At 45.1% G+C, this 26,027-nt stretch overlaps 1 protein-coding gene across 1 annotated transcript in view; it reads left to right on the forward strand.

Annotated features, from left to right (window-relative positions):
- LOC138481266 (fibrous sheath-interacting protein 2-like) overlaps positions 1-26,027 on the forward strand; it is a 2,966,522-nt gene that overhangs the window by 786,002 nt on the left and 2,154,493 nt on the right. Inside the window, exon 9 of the mRNA XM_069613320.1 lies at positions 24,268-24,462. Within this exon, the coding sequence (XP_069469421.1) occupies positions 24,268-24,462 (195 nt within the window). The remainder of the gene's footprint in view (positions 1-24,267; positions 24,463-26,027) is intronic.

Below are 26,027 nucleotides of genomic sequence, written 5' to 3' on the forward strand. Positions count from 1 at the left end.
TCTCAAAATTGTACAGACTGTTGCGGGAAGACCTCCTGTCTCTGCGCCGCCGAGATTATATGCTCCGTTGGGAGACAGACCTAGATCTGCAGCTGGATGACATGGCCTAGATGGACACCTGGACGAGAAGCTGTGCCTCGTCTAAATTTGTGACGAACAACGAATGTGCACTGAAACTGTTGTTTCGGTGGTACTATCCGCCAGTGCAGATCCACCACTTGCAGGCCGCAATACCCCACACCTGCTGCCTAAAGTGTCGGGCGCTAGGCTCATACTTTCATATGTGGTGGGACTGCCCCCTAATATGGACCTTCTGGGAGAACATTATACAGGTGATCCATGAGGTTACTGGTAACCGCCTCCTGCTATGCCCAAAGATCCTGCTGTTTGGGGCTCCATGTGAAGGGATCTACACAAAATCGGGGAAACGGGTGAAGCTAATGACCCATTTGTTGCTGGTGGCACGCATCACTACCGCCCGCTGCTGGAAAACGACAGAAGGCCCAGGCATAGTGCATTTGTGTGGTAGTGTTCAGAGATCATGTAGTGCCATATCAGCTTTGGAATAATAAACCATGTTCTGTCTTTTACGTTAATTTCTTGTTGTATTCTGACACTGTATCCTGACGTGTATAAGATGAACTGGAATAAATAATGACATGATATAATGACATGGTTTGAGAGCTCTGTGTTGCCATATTTTTAAGAAAGTGGAATTTGCATGAATGAAAGCTGTTAGATGGGGATAAGGAGGGCTTGTGTTTTTTTCTGCATTTCTACCTTCTATGAATGATCTTATTCAGGCGTTAATTTACGTGCATATTACTGTCATGGGCCAGTAGAGAAAACATGCATATGCTTGAATTTTGGCAGGGTAAAATCTTTCTTTAAACAGTCGATTCAATTAATTCTGTTTAGATGGGCTTTCTTTCATTTTGTATCTGTGATCTAATTCTTTGTTATAATTTGCGGTTCAGTATTTGTATAGGTATTCATTTTTCATTTTTCTTTTCAGTATTTAATTGCACGTTTCATGGTTTATTGGTAAATTTGTAGAATTTGTATTTTTCATTTGTGGAAAGTGTGGCAAGTTTTTGGGTGTCGTCCCTTCTCACCTAGGGGAAACCCCTTCCCATGAGACCAGGAAGCTGAGCCCGCTACCCGATAGTCCACCTGGGGACGGTACTCAGGAGAGGGAACTCATGGGAAGGGATCCCCCCATGGGACTTGGGGCGGCTGTCCAGGAGGAACGCAGTATGCCCAAAACATATCACCACTTCTCTCATCCTTCTACTTTATACAGTGTTCCCACAATCCCACACACTTCCATGTATTTCTGTAGGGTAGATGATTTGGCCTCCCTAAAAAGTACTGGGTTGAGGAAGTGTAACGACTACCTATGTGAGTTATATGTGGAAACTGGGACGAAGAAGAGTACAAGTAACCCAGTTGAGGATGAGAACATCAATACTGAGAATAAGTAGAGGCGCAGAGTGATAAAGAATACCCTGTGCAACCAAGATCAGCATTTTAGACAACACAGACAATCTGTCAGTCAGTGGAACATAAACAGGGAAGAAGGACTGAACCAAGCGTTAAGCCTTCCCTCGAAGAGCATTGAACATATGCGAGAAGGAACAGGAGACCGGGAGATGAGAGCTGCTCAAGAGGACACCCCTTTTTGGTCTTAAATCGGCAGACAGACTAGAGGGCTGGAGAAATGGAAACCAGGTGTTGGAAGCCACCAAACCGTGCCCAGCCTTCATTGCTGCAGAGCCGCTGCAGCCAGCGAGTAACCTGCGAGAGAGAGAAACAGGAGACCTAACAGAGCAGCAGGAGCACACCGTTCGGGCAGAGAAGAACTAGCAACAAACACTGGCGGTATCGGGGTTGTTAGGCAAAGCCAGGAAGGTACAGTACCCCAGGAACTAGGATCTGAGACCCATTTAGAAATACAGAGCCTACCTTAAGTAAACGGAGATAAGTGAATACCAGGCAGTAAGACAGGTATATCAGCAGCAACCTGTAAAGAATCAAGAGAGGTCTGGGACCCAGCACCAAGGGAGAAGGATATCACTAACCTCCTTCTTCATCACAGTACCTGGCAGGCTAGTGAACCAGGGCTACTTTGCAAAATCCCAATTGTGAACACTGCAAGAAACCTGAGAAGGGGTAGGAGAAGGGAGTAATTTCCCTTGCACTATGAGGAACGTGAGAAAGACCAGGGGAAGGGAGTCATTCCCCCTGGGATTGTGAACACTGAAAGAAACCTGAGAAGGGTCAGCGCAAGGGAATCATTTGCCTGGCACTGTGAGAAGCCTGTGAAACACCAGGGAAAGGGAGTTGTTCCCCCTGGCATTGTGAACATTGTGAAAGCAAGACCATACTTGGCAGGCTAGTGAACAAGTTGGTAAAAGTCTGGGGATTTATAAGTGAACTGAGACTTTCAGTCTGGAACTTTCTGTTGTACCTGCGATAGGGACTGCAACCTGGGGAAGGGAGTTATTCCCTCAGGAAATATTCACTCCACATCACCAGCACCGTAGACCGCTCTTTGAAGAAGGGACCCACTCTTCTGCATCAAGAATACTCACTAATCCTTTAGTGTAGTTACAAGTGTAAGGGAAGGAAATAGGTTTCTGACACAGGACGGTGGAACTTTTAGTTACGGACTTTCAGACACATCCTTAGTATTTGGTTGAGGCAGGCAAATCCCTCTTAGAAGATAGGGAAAGTAAGGGTTTTCTCTTTCATTTTCAAACTAAATAGAAATATTTAGCCAAAAGAATGCCACCTATGTGTCTGTTTACTTCTTCCACACCCTTACAACAGTTTAACCTGTATTTAAGGTCTATTTTAAAAACGTGGTTTTATTAAGACTTACTCTTTTTTATTTCATTTGGGTTTATTACATTTTTTGTAGTTGATACAGTGGATATATCTCAAAAGCGAGTATGTTAGTTTTCGGGTACTTTAAAAACTCGTGGTTCAGGCGAACCGGATGTGATGTCACATTTACTATGTGGGAGGGAGCGTTTCTCCTTACAAGGAGTATGCTGGCATGTGTCGGCTATTTGCCACTTCACAGCAGTGCACTGTTCAATTATGCTCTGTAAGGTAAGATCTGTAGAATGTACACGGATTTGGTATATTGTGGGATATTTGTGGATAAGTAAGATGTTTTTTTATTACATAGAATTGTTTCTGGTTTATGCAGATTGTAACATTCCTTATTACCAAGGGCATCTGACAAATATTCTCTTTTCAACTACCAAGTTGTCAGGTAAAATACATTTTTTGAAGTTTAGAAGTTCTCTACTCCTGAAGAAAGGGTACTTCCGAAACGCTTAGGACTTCTAATTTGATGTATGGTGATAACTTGTTTGGTACAATATACACTATGTATTATGAGAATAAAAGTATTTATGTTATGTTTTGTTAGAACTGAACCAATTATATCTTTAAATGTGAATAATTATATTTTTGAAAATTCTGCATGCCCTTGTTGAATTTATTCTGAATAAATGTATTTCTGAATGTCTTGTGGAGAGTATTCTGAAATCTCTTAGTGGTTATAGATAGTGCAACTGTGTTCCTGATAGGGTGCTATCGGGCATTTTTGATACATTATTGCGACTGTTGAGGGAGGATTGCATACAGCAAGCACCAATCATTTATTTGAATTATTTGAAAACATTGAGTAGAATAACGACTGATTATTAACGCAAGTGCGCATACCCCCTTTTTTACTTTTTTACTTTGAATACAATGGCCATTAGGGTCTCCTCCCGAGGACAAAAAAAGAAATCAGCTATATGGGTGAAAGAACACTTAAAACACAAGGAAATGAGATGGGGCAATAGTTTTGACTAGTCCTAAACACTGCCAAGACAGATATTAGTCAGATACAAGCTCTTAATTGTAAACCCAAATACAGACCTCCCCAGTGCCATACCTGCGCTCGTTGAAGTGTGTCGTATAGTCCTGCTTATAAAGTGTCCATCGCAGTCTCCTACTGGGGGCAACAAATGAAATGAGCTTTGTGTCAAAGGCACACTTACTACACAATAAAATAGGATGTGGCAATACTTTCTACTAGCCTAGACACTACCAAGACAGATATTAATGACATGTAAGTTCTCATTTGTGACCCAGAGATGGGCCTCCCTAATGCGCAAGGCAACCCTGAGTAGCATACCTGCACTCCATGGGAGGTATCGGAGGTTCCAGTATAATGCCTTGATGTTCCGGTCTCCTCCTGTGGCAAAGAAATGAACCAGGATAAGAACAAAAGACACAATCATGACACAAGCAAATGTGATGGGGTTATACTTTGTACTAGGCCTAGACACTATCAAGACAGATATAAGTGACATGCAAGCTCTCATTTGTAACCCCAGAGATGAATCAGGGGAGCGGAGGCTGATCTCTTGCTTCTACTGGCTCCCTCTTGTGGACCACCCTCCCCCTTACTCTTCGCCTTGAGTCGGACTTCCTCAAATTCCAGAAGCTCCTCAAGACTTTCCTTTTCACTTCCTCTTTCCCTTCTTCCCTCCTCTGCTAACCTCACAGTCACTGTGATTGATGACCAGCGCCCTTATGTGTCCTCGCGGCCGTGGCATCCCACATCCAATCACCTTAGCTTCTGCTTACACACAGCACTTGCCTCAGCACTCACTGGCCTAAGCCATTGTAGGCCTGCACTTACCCGCCTAATGAAGCCCAGAGCTCCCTTGCACTTACTATACTCGGCACTTACAGCTGCTGTTCGCCCACGAGCATGGACACTGCAGCACTTCCCACCACTCCCTCTTCCCCCCTTCTCTTTCTGCACTTGCACGTTCTGAACACTCACACGGCATAGTAGGTTTGTCTTTATCCTCCAGTGTTTATATTGTTTTTCAATCCCATGTTCCTTCCCTGATGCCATGTGGGTGCTTTGAAACGCAATGTACTTGTTGTATAAGTGCCTAACAAATGCACAATAAATAAATAACATAAATATGCCAAAGGCACCAAGCAAATGTGAGTATCATATCTGCACTCTGTAAGATGTGTTTGAGGGTGCAGTGAAAGTGCTTGATGACCCATCTCCTCCTTTGGTAAAAAAATGATACAGACCAAGAGCAAAGGCACAGTTATGGCACTAGCAAATGTCATGGAATTATACGTTCTACTGCCTAGACACTAAAAATAAATATATTTGTGACATGCAAGCTCTCATTTGTAACCCCTTAGAAATGGATCCTCCTAATGCAGCAAGCAACTATGAGCCGTATATCTGCACACCCTGTGAAAAATTGGCTGGTGTAATGAAAGTACTTGACATCCCAGTCTCCTCCTGTGGTAAAGAAAGTAAACTGCTAAGAGCAAAAGACAGTCATGGCACTAGAAAATGTGATGGGGTTGTACTTGGTACGAGGCGTAGGCACTACCAAGACAGTTATTAGTGACAAACAAGCTCTCATTTGTAAACCCAGAGACAACCCTCAGTAATACAGCAAGCAACCATGAGTAGCATACCTGTGCTCCCTGCCATGTGTCGGGCCGGAGGGTGTAGTGAAAGCACTGGATGTCTTGCTCGCCTCCTGTGGAAAATAATTGAAAAAGTCCAAGAGGCAAAGGCACAGTTTTTACATGAGGACATTTGATGGGTCAATACTTTGCAAATGGCCCAGACTCTACCGGGACAGATACTAGTGGCATGCCTGCTCTTAATTGTAACACCAGAAAGGTATTTGCTAAATGCACAAAGGAACCAGGAGTAGTATACCTGCACGCTGCATGCAATGAGCCAAGAGAAAAAGACAGTTATGACACAAGTAAATTCGATGGGGCAATACTTTACACTTGGCCTCGGCAATACACAGAGAAATAGTAGTCACATGCTCTCTCAATTATAACTCTCAAAACCGATTTACTCGAAAGGAAATAAAACAACTGTGACCTGAAAACCATATTTTGGAGGGAAGCGAAACAGAAATATCCAGCTAAGCCTCATTCATAGGTCAAGCAATGAAATGGTCCAAGGGGCAAACGGGAAGTAGAGACATATAAATTACACATGAAAGGGATTAACACTTACGACTTTGTGTCAATGATCTGCACTAGACTAGTTGGCAAAAGTCAATGTGGAAAGATCATAGGTACCTCTGTTGCAAGTAATCTCCTAGTCGATCTAGGGTGGCCCATCTTTGTAAATGCAGCCAACTCGTACATCTTTGTGCTAAAATGTTGACTTCATCTGCAGAATCGATTTCCTCGTACATCTGCCAAGACGTTATTGATATGGTTTGCCTATCGATATCATATGGTTCAACGCCACATATGAGCAGTCATTGTCAGATAAGCCAAATATCTTTTGGGAAAATGTGTAGTACTGTCCCATACTTCTGGGTATGTGTAGTGTTGGCAAATTTGATGATGATGCAAGATTGCATTTTAATAACAAGACAAAGCCCTGGCATGAAAGAATTGTTATTTTAGAAGACAGAATACAATTGCACAAAAGAAAATCTCCTAATGTAAAAATGGTCCAATGTACTAAAATATCCTTGAAAATATCAAATTAGGCATTTCAAACATTGTAAGTCAATGTTAAAGCATACCACAAAGTTATATTTATTTTTATTTCTATGCACTTGAAAGACCGAAGAGTAGGAATCATAGTCCATGAGACATCTTAAACACATACATAAATTATGAAAATAATAGCTTATTTGTCATGGGCAATTGTTGGCTGTGTGTGCCCAAAAGACTCTTCAGTAACGAGTTCTTTTTTTAGTCATAACTTATTTTTTACCCAGTGCTCAGAATTACTATATGGGAAATGTGGGCAGACACTGGATGAGGAGTCCTTTTGTTTGTTTATTTGACTGGTCAGCTTTTGACATGCCAAACATTCGGTCTGATAATATGACAATGGCTGTCAGAGGGGCAGATTGTGGAATATCTTTGAAGATATTAAAACAAATGGACCGACGTGTCCAATGGCGTAAAAAAAAGTGGTTATCACGTGATCAAGAGTACATGGCAACAAAAGGTGCAATATGCCCACTTGAAAAACCTGTATCACACCCCGGTTGTCCCACACCATGGTGGGGTATCCTACAGAATTCATTCAGCAAGTGCTATTGTTTACAGTCATTTCTTGATGCAGATAGGCAACCTTTTGGCTGACACAGCATGGCCTGTTTGTTTATGTTTGTGTATTTTGACCACATGGGTTTTTAATTAGAAACACACATGTCTGTGGAGCACATGTTGGCATGTCATGGAAGCTTGTATCCCTTTGAGAAGTAAACTGACTGTTAAGAGAGGAGTGGTGTCACACACCCAAGTAGTATATTTTGCTTAATTCAGTTAGAAAGTCCTATTGCATCGAGTGATCTCTTGACTTATCTATGCAACATGTAGGTGAAGGACAGATGGTCGGTTTGTTTCTTCTTGAAGCTGTATGGTGATGTGGGCAGGCAGATTATAGAATTATGCTGACGACTATAACTTTGAAAAGCAAACAGAATCAAGAACACAGTGTATGTAAATAATTAAATTATAACATTGAGCCAAGATGGTTCATTAAAGGGTCATAATGGCCTCTATAAAGAGCAGATAATTACGGCGAATGATCCTTGTGCTTGTCTAATGTGAGGGATCAGTAATACGAGGCGGACAACTGCTTGTGTTTTTATCCAAATTAAACATTAATAAAATATTTAAAGATAAAAAGTGCAAATTAATCTTCACTAGACCTACTCTAACGGGGAGTTCCCTACCTAGTCTGAGGTCTAAGGGGGTTACACCTAGCATCAACAAAACTGGTCCTCAGGCTAAAGAACAACACAATCAAAATTAAAAATATGAATAATAAAATAACCAACAACCAGTGATTTGGATGACCTTCCCCTGTTTTGGGTAGATCCCTTCCCCATGATTGCTCAAAGCAATTTCTCCCAAATGGTCAAAAAGAACAGTAAAGTCTTGAACCAGTTCTTGTATGTTTCAAGTGAAATGCAAGTTCACCAAACAAAAATCCACTGGTAACAGTTCTGCAGTCTTCTGTTGAAAGGTTCCCTTCCATGTCCAGCCAAGAAACAGCCCCAGTGATAATCCTGGATAACCTACTTCCAGGATTGGTTTGCCACAGTTAAAAGAATAAAGAAACAACCTCTGCTTCCTTCTGCTTCAACAAATTCCTTTGTATTTCTGACCTTTGCAGTGTCTGTGGTATAATTGTCAGGATGCTTCTTCATAGGGTGTTACTTTCCTCTTTACAACCCCCTTCTACTACTGTTACCATGGGAACAGACTCCTTTTTTCCACAGTATGCCACTTCTTAAAACAGCTTTAGTGTAAGATGCACTGACAGTATTTTACACAACATCAGTTTTATCATTCATACTTCAACTTGACTTGTTAGATGTTTTAAAGACAATATTATTTGACCTCCACAGGTAGCAAGGCACTAGGCTACAAGAAAAGGGCAGCCTATTTGCCTTTTCTGTCTTATGGCCACCAATATAACCTGCCCTGCTTCCATACAGCTCCTCTTTCAACTTCAACAATCTCAGCAGTACATATTGTTTACTTAATCTTCTTATAAGCACCCAACTCACTTCCCCAGCTTCATTCACACCTTCATGGTTCCAGTTTTTACCTTGAAGCTGTATGGCCACATTTTCAGCTTTGGATAACAATGTCACACTTGTATCAGAGGACTCTGGACGTTCAACAACTTTAACAACCTCAGGTTGCAGGTGAATAGATCTCAACAGGGCTGCTTTCACCATAGAAAGGATGTGCCTACTGGCTTTGGCAATGCTTGTTCTTCTCGTCAGTTCAGTGAATTCTACATTTATATAAGACTTGTTCTGAATGTTACACGGATTAATCCTAAAAATAGAAACAGTTTAGGCACTCCGATTTGCATTAGAAGCGCACGTAATACATTTTCTTTGTTAAAGGGATGGTCTAGTAAAAAATTTTATTTAAAAAATAGATAGGCCACATAAAAAAAAAAATACTAGCATTCTCCGTTTTAAAACTTCCTATGTAAAATTTTGAGCTATTCAAGCTCAAAATTCGCAAAAGCAAGCACAGGGGCGCAGCCATTTTGTGAAATGGAGGCCCTCCTGTGCTGGCTTTTGCTTTTGCGGCACTAATGAAGGAAAAGCCAGCCAGCTGTAGTAAACAAAGGCTACCGCTGGGTGGCTTTCCCTTCATTAGTGTTGTAGGCGGAGGACGGGGACCGGAGACCAGAGCAGGGAAGCTGCAGCTGAATCTCGGTAAGTGCTATTTATTTTTTTTAAAAAAATAAGCACTAGCTGTGGTTTTTTTTCTAAGTTTTCCGGGCTGGAGGAGCCTGGAAAACTTAGAAATAAAACCGCAGCTTTAAAAATGTTGTATTTATGTTTGCGGTCGCTTTTGAAGCGACCGCAAACATAAATACAACGTTATTGTGTTGGGAAACGCTGCAGTTTTTCTTTCCAAGTTTCTCAGGCTCCTCCGGCTCGGAGGAGCCTGAGAAACTTGGAAAGAAAAACCGCAGCGTTTTCCAACACAACCGCGTGTGTTTCTGCCTGCTGTGGCTATCACTTTGGGTCTCCGGTGCTGGTAGCACCGGAGACCCAAAGTGAAAGCCACAGCAGGCAGAAACACACGCGGTTATGTTTACATGCCGCGTAGTGTTTCTACCTGCAGCTGATTTCTCATTTGGGCCTCTCGGGCTCCCCGTGGGGAGCCCGAGAGACCCAAATGGGAAATGCTAAATGCTGCGTTGTCTGCCTAAATCTGCTTTCCCATTTGGGGCTCTCGGGCTCCCCGTGGGAGAGCCCGAGAGCTTCTAAAGCGACCGCAAACATAAATACAACGTATTTAAAGCTGCGGTTTTATTTCTAAGTTTTCCGGGCTCCTCCAGCCCGGAAAACTTAGAAAAAAAACCGCAGCTAGTGCTTATTTTTTGTAAAAAAAATAAATAGCACTTACCGAGATTCAGCTGCAGCTTTCCTGCTCTGGTCTCCGGACCCCGTCCTCAACCTACAGCACTAATGTAGGGAAAGCCACCCAGCGGTAGCCTTTGTTTACTACAGCTGGCTGGATTTTGCTTCATTAGTGCCGCAAAAGCAAAAGCCAGCACAGGAGGGCCTCCATTTCACAAAATGGCTGCACCCATGTGCTTGCTTTTGCGAATTTTGAGCTTGAATAGCTCAAAATTTTACATAGGAAGTTTTAAAATTGAGAATGCTAGTATTTTTTTTTATGTGGCCTTTCTATTTTTTAAATAAAAATTTTTACTAGACCATCCCTTTAAGTGGATTCTTCACAGTGACAAACAACTTCTACTCGCTCCCACTCTTACGCAAGTTATTATAGAGCTGGCAACAGTTACCAGCAAGGATTTAAAGTGAACCTGCATACAGAGCTTCACTCACCATCTTCAGGAACACTGCGCTTGCAGGATGCTTCCACTTCTCAACTTCTGTTGCTTCTGCTACTACTTTAGGCGCTCGCGGAACCCACACCCCTTGGCAGCATAGGTGTCTTTGGTCCGCCCTCAACCACAGAGAGTTTCCCGCTCTCCTCTGTCCCTTGGCTTGCTTCTGTACACGGCCCTCTGGTTGCAGCACGGTCACAGCTCTGCAGTCACAGCCACTAGGTACACCTGGGAAGACTTTCAACCATGGCATGTCTCTCTCAGTGAAGCCATGACCAAGCAGGGTTTATGAACAGAGTACTCTTTCATGGTTTGCAGGTGAAATCTGCTTTCCTCTTTCCCCTGCGTCCCTTAAGTGAACACACTTCTTCATGAACTGCCAGCCTCATGCTTTTCTCCTTCTGCTATTACTACCAGCCTTCCAACTCCTGCTTCGGCTCCATTCTACTTCCTCTTCCTACGGAAGCCTTTGATGCTTCTTAAGTGGGGCTTGACTTCAGGTGCAGGACCTTATTGTTAATTGACTGACCCTGACAAAGACTGTTAGGTCTAATTTCCTGTCTTTCCTTTCTACATGCCTCTTCAGCCCTCTTCTTCGTCTCAATCCCTATGGGATTCTGGGACATGTAGTTCACTTTAGTGAGATCTGGTTTTTCTACTTCTTTTTACAGAATTAAGGGTAGATTGAATTCCCTCTCACAAGAGGGATTGTAAGTTGTAATCTTATTAGAGGAAGAATGTGTAGAGAAGGTAAAATATCCGCCATTCCTTGCAGTATACTTTTGATATTGAGGAAGATGTTCAGTTTTAGGGATAAAAAGGATTTGTTCTTTTGATAGGTTTGGATGTTACAACCTCAGGTTTTCCCACCCAGGTTTTGACAGGAGGTTGAGAGATGTTAAAATGACAATAGGCCATAACCTTTTCTGGCATGGTGGTTAGAAGAAAAATACTGTGTTCTATCCCACCGATTCTCCTCACTACCCTGTGCCCTGTCACCACCCAGGGGATCCTCCCGCAGTCCTCCACCCACATGATTGGGATCAGGAAGCGTCTACCCTCTCCTGGACACCTGGGAGGAGACTTTAGGCAGGGTTTTGGTGAGGGATCTGCTGGATTCTTCACACTAAACAGTGGCAGACACACTGGAACCTGATACATCACAGTAAAAGTGAGAACTCACTGTCAGCTATTGCATTAATCAGATATTTTACATCTCTGAAAGTGGTTGATGTCATGGTATCTTACAGCTGATGGAAAAATTGACATGTGCAACCTTTTAAGCCTTCTTTTAAATGTTCATGCGTCGGATTTGAAGATGGCCGCCAGCACAGTGTAGACTTGCTGACTGCGCTCTCCAGACCTCCGCTGCAATAAAGGGCCCACCACTCCGCCAGCGGGTGAGCACCCGACAATGGAAGGACCCCCACAGAGTGGGAGCACCCACAGGGCGAGCAGAAGCCCCCAGTAATCAGTGCAAGCACTCTGCAGCAGCCCCAGGGAAAGAAATAGAAGGGAGAACTCTGGCCCCACCGCAAGGAGAAGGGGCTCAGAGGACACCCCCCCTGAGAAGGAGCTCCATAGGACCACAGCGGGCCCTTGTGGGCCGGGGGACGCAGCGCTGCAGGCTTCAGCTGAGGAGAGCAGAGCAGCACAGCAGCCCTACATGCAGTGGGCCTGAGCGGACAACAGAAGACGGCGTCCAAGAAACTGGAGAGCTTGCTAAGCAACAGGGGAGGAATCGTTGCCCCACAGTAATCGGAGGAGAGGGAAGTGGACCCCTGCCGATTTTGACCTGGGCTGGAGTGAGCAGTGAAGCAGTGAGCGCTGGCGGGGCCTCCCTTCTCTTTACTTTTTTTAAAATGTGTTTTATTTTTTCTTCTTGTGGCACCAGTGTGGACTGACAATTGGGCCGGATTGAGTGGCGGACGCCGGCTGGGCACCTCTTCCCTCTCGGGCACCGGGGTGGGGATCGGCAGCAACGTGGGAGCCCGGAAGACACAGCAAAGGAAAGACGTGAGTGTGCGTGGCCCCAAGGACAACGCACCGAGGTGAAGGAGGCTTGGAGGCTGGTGGGGCCAGAGGAGGATGGTGAAGGAGAGGCACTGGAAGGGAGCGAGGGGGACAGGGCGCAGGCCCAGCCGGGACACAGAGAGTGGAACAGACCGAGGCCGCTGCTACAGTTTAGGAGGGACCTGGAAGCCGAGTGCTGGGACCCCGGAGAACTAGTCCAACATAGGCAAAGCAGGAGCGGGGCCCAATGAGGAGTAATCATCAGCCCACAGCGGGGAGGAGGAGCTGAGCGCAGAGTGAAGGGGGAGCACTGGGTCCCAACCAGCATTGAACCCCCATCGAAAGTGAACTGTTGCACACCAAATGGCCAACTGGCCCATAATAGGACCGCAATAAGGCTCACCTCAAAGCGCACCTGGGCAGAACAGGAGGGCTAATCCCATCAACAGGAAAAGCCCAGTCATGCTGCAGCTGGCAGTAGGAAGCGGGAGAAGTCCGCTGGAGAAGACGTGGGGAGACCACTTAGAGCCCTGAGATCAAGCAAGGGGGGACGAGAAGGGGAACATCTCAGAAATCTACTGGGAGGGATATAGAACTGATCTTCTAGAAAGAGGTCTGCAGGACATGGATAAAGAGACAACGGCCAATAGTGAGGCTATAGCGTGCTTTGACAATACCACGCGGAATCTGAATTTCAAATGGAGGACATGGAAAACAGATCCCGCAGGATCAACATGAGAGTGAAGCTGCTCCTGGAATCGGTCACGGACAGAGAACTCAAGGGAGAAGTTCAGAGCATATTCGCCAACATTCTGGGTGAAGAGGCCCCCGGATGCCATAGAATTAGACCGCATCCACAGAGTAGGTAGGATGGTTAAAGGGCCTTTAACCACCAGGTATGCGCAAAAGGAAAAAGTCTTCAGAGAAGCGAGGAAGTGGGAACCTATCATGTATCAAGGGCAGCAAATAGCTCTATACCAAGAACTGGCCAATGGCACACTCGTAAAGAGGAGACAGATGGCCCCAGTAACAAGAGTACTTAATGAGAGAGGCGTGCGATACAAATGGACCTTCACGTTTGGCTTAGTGTTCGACTGGGAAGGAATCCAGAAGCGAGTCACGTCGGTACAAGAGGGAGCTGACATTATGCAACTGGACTTAGATGAAGCGCACACAATAGGAGTGAAGGTCATAGAATCTACGCCAAGATCAAGACCCTGGGAATGGAATACAGTGGGGGAAAAGAGGAAAAGAGGAGGGAGAGCGGGCAGACCTCCCCGAAAGGAAAAGGAACAGGATGCTGGAGAAGCAGATAGAACGAGGGAACAAGAGAACTCCCAAACAAGCATATCGCAGGGGTGGTGGGCCTCGGAAGGAGGTAACAGGGGACAAACATCTTGGAATAAGAAAGGGCGGGAATGCCCAAAGATGGTGAGGAGAAGCGGGAAGGGCAAGTACTTCCAGAATGGGGGGGCGAGGGGAGGGAGCACAGGGGGGAGTTGGGAGGAACCAGGGGGGGGAGTTAGGTGTGGAGCAACGGACGGGGGCAATAGAGGGGGGGAGCAAGGAGAAGGAATGGAGCAAAGGGGATCGGGGGGATATCTCAAAGAGTGGGGAGCCGGGGTTATCAGCACACAAGGGACACGGTTAAATCAGTATATATTCAAGTGGCTGACCCATAACGTCAGGGGACTGAATAATTCCCTAAAGAGAAAAAAATTGGAACAATTTACGAGGAAAGAGAGGCTGGATGTACTGGGATTGCAAGAAACACACCTCATGCATAAAGATCAGGGATAATTAAAGCTGCAGGGGTTTGACCGGATTCTGCATGCCTCAGCGCAGAACAAAACAGGAGGAGTGGCTCTGGCCATCAAAAATACAGTGGATTTAGAGTCCTTGAAACCCTATGAGACAAAGAGGGAAACTATATTATAGTCAGGGGGACCTACCATGATCTCCCCTAAACCATGGCGTTAGTGTATGCACCGAACTCGGACCAGGAGCAATTTCAGAGGTGCTTTTTGGGGGTATTGGAGGACAGCGCAAGGGGCCCAATAATCCTGATGGGTGATCTCAATATAGCATGGGATAGAGGGCGGGACAGGACGGGAGGCTCGGGGATTTGAGGGGGTGCGGTGATGTCGGTAGAACTCAGGGGAAGGATCGAGAGGGCGGGGCAGCGGGACGTCTGGAGGGAGCTGAGGGGGGACGAGGAGGGCTACACTTTCCTGTCAGGAGTTCACGGTTCACAATCTAGAATCAGTTATGTCTGGGTGTCAACAGGCTTGGTGGGACGGATCCGGGAGGTGCAGACGGGCCCTATTGGAATAGCGGACTGTTAGGCAGAAACCTGTGCGGTTCCCTCTGGGACCACTGCAAAAGATTTAGGACTACAGGTGTTTGGCAGTTACCCCACTTGGTAGCAGTCTGTACCACACAGATTCACTTGGTAGCTGTGGCTGAGCAGTCAGACTTCCCTCAAGAAGAGTTAGGCAGTATACAGAGTATTCACAATAGGTCAAAAGAACACAATAGAACAAGTAAACACTGACCAGAGCTTGGTGTAAAAGAGATATAATTATTTATTTAAAACCACATCTAGAAAAACACACAGGCACTAATAGTAAGCAATCCAAAAACACGGTCACTAAAAGATATACACTCCCTTAAAAGAATATTAGACAAGTCTTAAGTAAAGCCCCATTTATTTTCAGACAGCAGTGAGTGCTTAACGTAGATGGCACTCTAATAATTTGTTTTAAAAAAAAGGGAGAGAAAAGCAAAGAATAAATTGAAACAGATCCCAACACTTTTTCACGAACACAACAAGAGGGGAAGGCAAAGTAACACCGTGAGTTTAGAGTCAGTAGGCCGGATCCGCTTTAAGAGGATCAAAACCAAGGTTACACGATTGCAGTGCACAAAAGTCTTGTAACGGTTCAAAAAGGAGTTGGACCAAAGAAAGGGACCAGTTAGAGGGTCAAAGCGGCCAGCCCAGTCCAGAAGGTTAAGGGATTATTATTACCTTGTAGCAATCTTTAGAACGGGAGGCCTGGCGGACACGGTACCTTAAAGTGGTGAGAATACTCCAGCGGGGGCAGTTGTTCCTGGCAGCGGATGCAAGTCGGGGCTTCGTCCGGGGGAAGAGAAGATCTCGTCGGGGAGTCCGTTGCACTGCCAGGGAAGAAACCAGCCGCGGAGTTTCTCAGGTAAAAGGAGCGGTCCGTTGATTCACGATTCAGTGGTAAGTGGCTGTTCGGTTGCCGGAGTGCTTGGCACGGGCAATTCGACCACAAGCCGGTCTGGGGTGCGAAGAGAAGAAGGTAAACCGGTTGTGCCCACCAGTCAGGGGAAGAAGCCTCTCCAGCCAGGAGATCTTCTCTGTCGTCGGGAAGTGGTGAGCCGGTCCGCAGGGCTCCACCGGTGGTGTCGTCGTGGTAGGTCGGCTCAGCTTCTCTCTCGTCGGATTCTCAGGTGCTGTGGCGACTTCTGAAGTTCCAGTCCCCAAAGCCCTGCTTTTATGCAGCATACCCCCATTCACTCAGCCTAGCTGTCAATCAAACATGCTAAGTGGTGAGCCGGCCGGCTCAACACTTGGGCCAATCACACAAGAGTGCGACTTGAGTTACCAAGGTAACTCAGTCCAGGGTGCCTAAACCCCCTCCCACACTCCCTGTGGTACCCAGAGAGAGTGGCACCACTTTTGGAGGCTTCTGTGGAGAAGCCCGCCAAAAAGTGGAACAAAGTGCTCGACTTGGGTTGGAGTCACAGAAGAGAACACAAACGCCATTTTAGAATCGAGTCCTGGCAAAAAATACCAACCGGCGAATTAATATTAATGAAATAAACCAGCGGTATGTTCGAGGCTATGAGAATTAAATAATGAAAGTTGGTAGCCTCGAACAATGGGAAAATCCCATAGGGATATATTCGCGGTCGAATATAAAAAGTAGTATCCACTGCCACCAGCCAAAACTCGATCAGGGGGGGTGGAGACGTGCCCCCTCGAATAACAGACACCGGGGCAATCGAATTGGCCCAACCAGTATGTCCACAATATGATGGTTTGTACTGGTTTCTGTTAATAATTTGGGACTAGTAAAGCCAATGGTGACTTTACATGCCCTGGGAGACAGTGGTCAGTCCCAGGGTATGGAGTCTATGGTGGGTTGTCACTATGACACCCCTGTGTCACTGCACGGAGGGTGCTGTGTAACACACATAGTAAAAACACATGAGACGCTATGGAGTAAAGGACCCCATAGCTCATAAAACACATTGACAGTCAAAGGAACACCATACATCATGTCCAAGAGTGGGAGAAAAAGAGTCTCACTCTTGGCAGGAGAAAAAAACAAACTCCAGAAATCCAGCATAGCTGCTGGGGGACTCACTAGGTTAGGAAATTCAGCCTAAACAGAGAATTCTCCCTAACACGGACCACAAGATCATATCCGTTCAAATGGATCTAGGGCATGGAGAAAGGGGGATCTGGGGATGGAAACATCCAAAGTACTTACTTAGAGACCCAGTAATTAGCTAGGAGACAGAAGGGAAAATGAAAAGCTTTTTCAAGTCTAGCAGGAGGGGGAACACAGGGGAAGACACAAGATGGGATGCCTTTAAGGAAACGCTCAGGGGGGAACTGATAGCGTCAAAGGCGCAGAGGGAAAAGCAGTTGAGGGCGCTGGAGGCGGAGGTGGAAGCGGCGAGGCAACGGGCAGGAACGACCCCAAACAGGTTGTCGATGAGGGAATATAGGCGGGCACTAGGGCAACTGGATGTCCTTCGAACAAAAAAGGCTGAAGGGGCACTGCTCACCGTCCGCCAAAAATAGTACACCAAAGCAAACAAAGCGAATGCACTCCTAGCACGCCTTCACAGAGGAGCAAAATCAAGAAATACGTTAACCGCTTTGAAAAGGGGAACAGGGGAGCGGGTTACATGGTCGTGGGGCATTCTGGAAACGCTAACAAAATTCTATGAATCCCTGTATTCATCTCAGAATCCTCAAGCTCTCCTACAGGCAGAATTCCTGGATAGGGTGACGATGCGCAAGATTGGGAGGGAGGCGCAGGAGACCCTCAGTCGGGAGATCACAGAGGGGGAAGTAAAGAGAGTGATAGCCTACCATCGAACAAGGCCCCAGGCCCAGATGGCTACACGGCAGCCTTTTACAAAACATTTGCAACCGAACTAACCCTGCACCTGACATATCTCTTTAATACATTTAGGTCCACAGGTAGAATAACCCCATCTATGGAACAGGCCAGATTAACCCTCATCCTTAAACCCAACAAAGATCTGGAAGAGAGAACATCTTACAGACCCATTGCATTGATAAACATAGATGCTAAGATATATACGAAGATCCTGGCCAGGCTGGAGGATCACCTTCCGGATCTGATCCATCCCGACCAGGCGGGATTTATTAGAGGTAGGCAGACGTCAGACAACATCAGGAGGGTGGCCCATCTACTGGAAAAGGTACAAAAGACGGACACTCCTACGGTCCTCGTGGCACTAGACGCAGAAAAAGTGTTTGATCGTGTGGAGTGGTCCTTCTTATTTCGGGTAATGCAAAAAATGGGCCTTGATGGGGAATTCCTGAAAAAGGTTTGGGCTAACTATCAGGCGCTGTCAACGAGGGTGGCGGTGAACGGGCTATGTCTAGACCCTTTAGGCTGAGCAGAGGCACAAAGCAAGGGTGCCCTTTGTCCCCTATGCTATACGCGATTTATTTAGAGCCTCTCTTACAGGCAATAAGGTAGTCTGGAGAGATAAGAGACATCCCATTTGGGGGGAACAGCAAAAGGTGGCTGCGTTCGTGGACGACATGCTGCTCACATTAACAACACCAATGGAGTCCATCAGGGCGAGCAGAACCTTACTAGAGGAGTTTGGGGCGGTTTCAGGCCTGAAGCTCAACACAGGCAAATCAGAATTACTGAATCTAACGCTGGGGGCAGGGGATGATGACGCACTGAGGGTAGCTACCCCTTTCGTGTGGAGCCCAGGGGGAATCAGGTTCTTGGGAGTGAAAATCACAGTGACCCTTATGCGCTGGTACACAGCTAACTACCCCACACTGTTCAAGGATATAAAATGGGACTTCCACAAGTGGAGGACCCTTCGGATCTCGTGGGTGGGAAGAATGGCCTCGGTAAAAATGGTTATGCTCCCACGAATGCTGTATTTATTTCAAGCGATCCCACAGGTGGTACCGGCAAGTTTCTTTAGGGAGATAAAGGCTTTGACTAACGGTTTTCTTTGGGAGGGCAAGAGGGCGAGAGTGAGTAGACAACTGCTGACGACACCCAGAAGGGAGGGAGGGCTAGCGCTGCCAAATTTCCAGCAGTATTATGAAGCCATGCAGCTACGGGTGATCAGAGAATGGCTCCAGGAGGGGGACAATATGCAATACAAACAATGGGTGAAAATGGATAGGGCGGTAGCACACCACAAATTGGCAGAAGTGCTGTGGATACTGAAACAGCATAGGCCAAGGCATACATATATGAGAGCTCTATCACCAAATTAGTGGCAGACAACTGGGATAAATTGGTGGTGTCCAGGGGAATCACTACTTTTCCCTCATCCTTCACACCTATATTCAACAATGGGGAATTCACACCCAGGTTGGAGAGGGGGCATTTACACAATGGCAAGAAGGAGGTTGTAGTAAACTGAGTGACATGTTTCAGGGGGAGGAAATACTCTCGTTTGGGGAATATAAAAGGGAATTTGCGGTGAAGGAAGGAGAGAGACTTCAGCATGCGCAAATACAGCATTGGGTATTTCAGCCCAGAATAAAAGGAGCAGCGACCAGGAACATAACGCAATTTGAAAAATTCCTCCCGACTAATGATGGCTTCACGGGGCTGATATCTAACTTGTATAGGGTATTGGACAACGCAACCCTGAGGCAACAATGGCCGTACATGCGAAGGTGGGAACGGATTCTGGGGAGGGATGTAGGAAGGGACGAATGGGAGAGGCTGTGGAAAAGGATACCTAAAATAGCAAGAGCTTCCCAGTTGCAAGAAACATGGTACAAGATATTATTCGGCTGGCACCAGACACCAGCCCACCTCCATAAGATATACCCGGGTGTGTCAGGGAGTTGCTGGAGGAGGTGTGGGATGGAGGGCACAATGGAGCATATGGTGGAGGTCTCCAAAAATAGAGCCATTTTGGAAGGAGGTGCAGAGTGCGCAGGACCAGGCTTACGGACCAGGGGGTAGTAGACCTCGGGAACAGATCCTACTAGAACTCAAAGGGGGCGCTGCAGCGAGAGAACCCAGACCTCGAGAAAAGGCAAGGGTGGTCCTAACACTCACGGCTATGACTTTAATAGCACAGAGGTGGAAAAGCACAGAGGTACCCATGTTGCAGGACTGGCTGCGGAAAGTATGGGAAACCATAGCTTTGGAATGGGCAACGTATGCCATGGAGAAGAATGTGCAAAACTTTGCGAAAGACTGGGGAGAAACCTTAGCCTTCCTCAAGGATGATGTTCAGGTGGTGTGGTGTCCCCAGCGCCTAAAGCTTCTGGAACTGCAATGAACTACAGCGACGTCCATGGAAGGAATGGACCAGGGACTGCCCAGAAGTTGTTTCAGGGGGACGGGGGGAGGGGGATCAGTTGGGGGAAATGGTCAATATGTTGTAAAACTAATAAAAAGAGTTAAAATAAAATGTCATGCGTCTTCTTTTCTTAACAAAAGAGGTGATGGCTGGACATTTAGAATTCATCGTAAACCTCTGGCAGTGGTTCTATGTGATATTTTCGAATATTTAAGGCTGCATGCAAAATAGACTGATTTTCTTCTGCTGATTTGGTGCATCCTTCAATATTCCAAAATATCACAATTTCGGGGGGTTTACCCCTGATCTACTCTCATAAAGTCTATCCCACCCGCATGTTTTCTCCTGCGTGGCAATATCTTATAAATAGGGGGGTTTCACCCCGCTAAAAATGCCCGTCACCCACCCGGCCAGTCCTTTCCCCACCCATGCAGTCCTCTTTCATCCCCCCACCCTAAACACATACATATACAAGCACACATGTATGCTTCTCTCCCCCTCCACATCCCTCACGCAGACATCAAAATACAGTTACCCATCTTCCCCGCCTCTTCCCCTTCACACAAATATTTCCCAACAACACATATATACATACACACACGCACACGCACCTTTTCATTACAGGAAGGGGAAAGACCATATGCAAATCAGGCTTGGTGTCATCCCCAAAGGGATAGTCCAGCCCCAACTGCTAGTCACCTCCCTTCTGCACGGCACCACAAGCATCCACAGACACGTTTCAGCCTCATTGTGCATCATCAGTGAGGAGTAGCTTGGATGTATAGGCCCAGCAGGCATGGGACCCACGTCTGAGCATGCCTGTCCCACTCAGGGTAACCATGCAAAAACAAAGACGTGATGGCCGGAAGGTTTAGAATTAATCGTAAACCTCTGGCAATTATGTGGGCAATCCTACAGACCACTGTTCTTAGCCTGCCAAGTAATTGCATAAAGGGGAAAGATCATATGCAAATCAGGCTTGGTGCCACCCCCAAAGGGGTAGGCCAGCACAAACTGCTTGGTCACATACCTTCTGCACGAGACCACAAGCATCGCCAGACATGTTTCAGCCTCATTGGGTGTCATTAGTACAGTTCATCGTTTTTTTTAATAGATATGAAATCTATAGTAAATGGTCCACAGTGATGCTCAATGAGAGTTTGCGTAGACCACACCATGAAGCAAAGCCTACAAAACCTAGCTTATTTATATTTGTTTTTTAGCGTTACATTTCAGTGTAACTTTCAGAAATGGCCACATTTTACTTTTCGATAGGCATCGTTTCACAGAGCGTACAAACACGGACACCTACAACAGGCTACCATACATGCTAGTAATACTTTAAAAGTTATTGAGTTATATATTTTGTGATACTGCCTTGCGCAGTACCCCCTCCCCACCAAGCTGCACACTTCCCACCCAAGACTTTAACAGTGCCACCGTTGATTGGTGGTGGAGGTCTGAGGTAGGTACACATTTTGGAGACAAAATTTCACTAGAAGAATGGTGTGGGCTAGAAAGGGCTGGGGAGCTTGTGAAATGTGTCTGTACAATTTAAAAATCATCACCAAGTGTGGAATGAAAGGCTGTTTCTTCATTGTTTGTAATCAAAACCACAAGCAGATAATCACACACACACATACTGTTTATATGACTATTTTGGTAGTCAAACAGTAATGAAAGTGGCGGAAAATATTGCCACAGTGTGATCATTGGTCGAGCTATTTGACAGGATTGTTACTCCCATTTCAGTCTAGCTGCTAGTTTCCAACAGTCTTAGAAAGTGGCTCTTGGCACATGGAACTCAAGCATATGCCACCAGATTAGTTGTTTCGAGTAGGTGATACCGGAATAGAAATTAAATACTTTGTTATCAATGTGTGCAGCAATGATAAATGAAAATTTGCCATTCAATTCTTTAATTTAAAATATACATATATATACTTTTTTTAAAAACGATATAGTCCAGGCCCTTTAAATATCTTCTATGCTGAAATATGTGGCATACTGTTCTGTAGAACTTGGGAATTCAGAAAAAAGAGAGGACGATAGCTTTCTTGGATGTTGAAGGGGCCTGGTTCTTGAAAGCATGGGTAAGTATATGAAAAGGAAGAATAGAAACCAGGGGCAGTCTGGTTTCTATTCCTCCTTTTCATGAACTTTGGAATTCTGCATGAATACCACATACAACGCACGTATCCCCCAAGTATACATTCTGTTTGCACCAGACAGTACCATCTGTTGAGAGGATGTACAATGGTCAATTGAGAGAAGTACAATGTACAGTGCTTGAAGACTCGTTTTGAAAAGTATTTGCTATGATACATTATGATTATCCATGCCAGACATGCATTCGTAGGCCCGTCGTACCCGTCACACAGCATGAAGGCAAAGCACACAGTGGCATCCGCCAGTGGCAGGTATCTAGGACAACATGACAATGAAGAAATTGCAGGAACAACATGGTTAAGTTGGTGTTTTTTTTTAATCAGAGGGTGCCATTTTAATAAGTTGGACTGCTTAGCCATCCCATTGTAGATATATACCGTTTATTTATGTCAATACCTATTACGGGAAAAAGCAACTAAAACACACATTTCATTCCCTTAAAATACACATTCTTCACTGCTGAAACCGTAGCATCCAAAAGTAACGATTTGACATTGGAAACCGTGTGACACTGTTTCATTGATTAGTGAAAAGCTTTGATTGTTACAGTGAAAGCCTCGACACACACACAAAATTAGAAATACATGGACATTTACAAATAGACACACTGAAGACGGATACATTCTTATTAGAGGTGAGCATTAATGGTTGGCTTGATGACTAGTGTTCCACGGTTAGTGTCACCCCATATAAAACAATATGTTCTGTAGCCAAGTAGAAGTATAGTAATGTTAAGAAACTATTTGTAATAATGTATTGCCATGCTCACTAATTAGTGGGGTCACGCGGACGTACAGTGCCCCGAAGTTCATGCATAAAGACCATTTGCATTCGAAGAACTGAGTAAGTAAGACATGCTGCACAGACTTCCCCTTGCTGCCTAATGCACCATTGAGGGGGATCCTCTTCAGATGGATAGGCCCTACATTTGGGCATCAGTTCGCAATGACACCAAGTAGAGACATCGCCCATTTGCCTGGGTTCCGAGTCAGTAGATTCATCCGTGGTGTGACTGACTTGCTCCTTTTAATTCTTGACTTTGTTTTGCTTCCATTTCTTCGTCTACTCTGGTTCAAACATGAATCCCTGAAGAACGGCCATAGTAAATTTGAAATTGGCTTGGTAGATAAAAGGATGTTCGAAATAGTATGGTTAAAAGATGTAGTAATGATAATCAAATGGTTTGTTAAGCTAACAGGTTTATGGGGATATGTGGAGAAATTTCGTAATACGCCTATTTCACAGATGTGAAAAAGCAGATTAGCAGAGATACTACGCTAAGCAAGGATGTGGCAGCTGAACATACTTTCACTGTTTAAAATTGTTGCAACAGATAGCTAGTGATGCGTACATGCATTCCTCCAAAAATGATATGCTGAATCGCTAACTCTTCAACACTTACTCTGACCGACGTAGCAGGGTTTCGAGTATGTTGTAGTTCCACCAAGATGTAGAACTAGATTTGTGAAAGCTAAAAAGCTGTTTAGAAAAAAGAACAAACAAGGAGACACATACGGATAATAAAGCAGAACAGAGAAAGTCTGTATTCACATGTATTGCAGGTGAAAGTGTCTTCCGCAGGTCCGATGGGACACGTCAATGCGCTGAGACTCCTGCTACTGAGGGTGTGACGAGCCAAGGCTTTTGCTCTGGTGTGTGCTGCCAGAGCATTCAAATGTAATGCGACAATGTCAGACTTTATCGTATCACAACTTGGCCGTGGCGAACGCGGGTGGCGCTGTCTCAGTGATGAGTGCATGAAAAAGTAAGTGATAGTCTATCGAGAAAACACTCATAATTAATTGCTGGGAGGTGAGGTGCGGAGCGGATGTACTGTTGATTCACGGAGAAAATACTTTGGGGTGACCATTTATCTTCCCCATATGCTTAGTGTTTAGGCCCTCGTGTTGGCTCAAGCATTTCCATCTTGCTTTACATATGTGAATATCAGCCAGATACACATCAAAGAAAGTGTGTAACATGTTGATGCTCTTCTGGTAACAGTAATTGTTCTTCATTTGTATTCTCTCTCTTCTCCCATTTTCCCTCCCCTCTCTACAAAGTGTCTCCTTTAAGACAAGAGAACAACGCTGGAAAGACCCCTTCCAGCACTGCAAAGGCTACTTTTCCCAAACCGTACAATCAGATTCTAAAGATGCCACAGAAGGATGCAAGGCCTATAGTAGTTCAACGGGTGACACAACACGATTTCAGGTTGCCAGATTTTCTGCAAATGAAAGAACAAATGTTGGTGCCAGGTAAGTTACTTTCTCTCCTCTTTAATCATTGTGGACTATACCATGCACACTATGCACAAGGCAAGTAGTTTCTCTTTGGCAGCCAGGGGGCACACGTGTCATGGTTGTTAAGCCCAATCAGATCATGGGTAACCCAATTCTCTACCAGTGTTAAAGGGTAGGTTTGCAGTTTCAACCCAATCTGCACTTATTTGTGATTTTTCTGTTTGGTTTATTAATGCACAATACACCAGTACTCTTATTTTCCTTCTCCTTTACCTTGTCACTTAGTTGGGATTGTTATAATTTTCCTGGCTTAGAGCCTGCATTTGTGGCTGGAAAAACGTGCAAAATTGCCAAAATTGCGCAATTACGCCTAATTCGCAAATGGGACATTTGGAATCAGGCGCAATGAAAAAAGAGCTGCCTGTCACTAAATGAACGGTAAGGGAGTGGGCCTTAAAACAGAGCAACTTTGCATATGCAAAACCGGTGTGCCTGGAAGTGTGTCAATGTATGGGTAGTGCAATTGCGGGCCAGACCATGATGCAACCTGGGACCAGATTACAGAAACTTTGCACCCTTGCAAGTGCAAAGTTGCACATTATTAGCACTAGAGCAAAGTTTGCCGTATTTCTAACATTTTAGTAAACCATTTCACAATGCAAGTTCAATTTGGCATGTTATAAGGACCAGGGCAAAAAAGCTAGATTTTTACTCCATGTTTGCAACAGGGCAAAGTTTCCCCTAGTACTAATACAGAATGGTATTAGCACTAAGGCAAACTTTGCAGTGGTGTAGAATTGCGTCGAAAATATATATTTTTTGCACTAGTGCACTCTTTGCCCTGGTGCTTCTACCATGTCAAACTGCACTTGTCATGGTGCAATGATTTTCAAATATGTTTTAGTGTTTTTAGAAATAGGGCAAACTTTTCCCTACTGCTAGTACAGTACAACTTTGCACTTGCACCAGTGTAAAGCTTCTGTAATGTGGCCCCTGATATGCAAAACAGAGAAAAGAAAGTTGCTTCTATAGCAATCTTCCCCTGTTCCAACTTGGAATAAGTACGATTTGGGACATGCAAATCTGCAGGGACACTATTCACTTTTTTAAAACGAATGTTAACATTTCTTTTTAAAACATTTCCCTACCCATGCTATTTTTCACTTCTTGGGACTTGCACCTATTTTTTGTGAATCAGGTCTATGTGTAGGTGATAAGTAAGAGGGGCTCAAATTATGTGTGCCGCATCTGTGAATCTTTGTGAATCATCATGTGTGTGAAAGCTGCTGGTGGTCAAAGGTGTAATTTGTATGTACCACACTTTTCACCTGCAAATGAAATTATTTGTAAATCAGGGCCCAAGTATTTAGGACTCTTGTTCTACAACCTTTCTGGGAGTATACAATCCTAATTAATATCCTCTTCCCATTCCCCTTTGCCTCTCTCCACTTCCCCTTCCCGCTTCTCTTGCTTTGTTGCTGTCTAGGTGACATAAGTGCCGATATAAGCAACCTAACATACATATCATGTGCCTGCATTTACTTCCCTTTTAAATATTTACCTCACCATCAGCCACCACC

Source organism: Ambystoma mexicanum, chromosome 5p (genome assembly GCF_040938575.1).
Source record: "Ambystoma mexicanum isolate Mex_15411 chromosome 5p, UKY_AmexF1_1, whole genome shotgun sequence".
NCBI classification, from domain to species: domain Eukaryota; kingdom Metazoa; phylum Chordata; class Amphibia; order Caudata; family Ambystomatidae; genus Ambystoma; species Ambystoma mexicanum.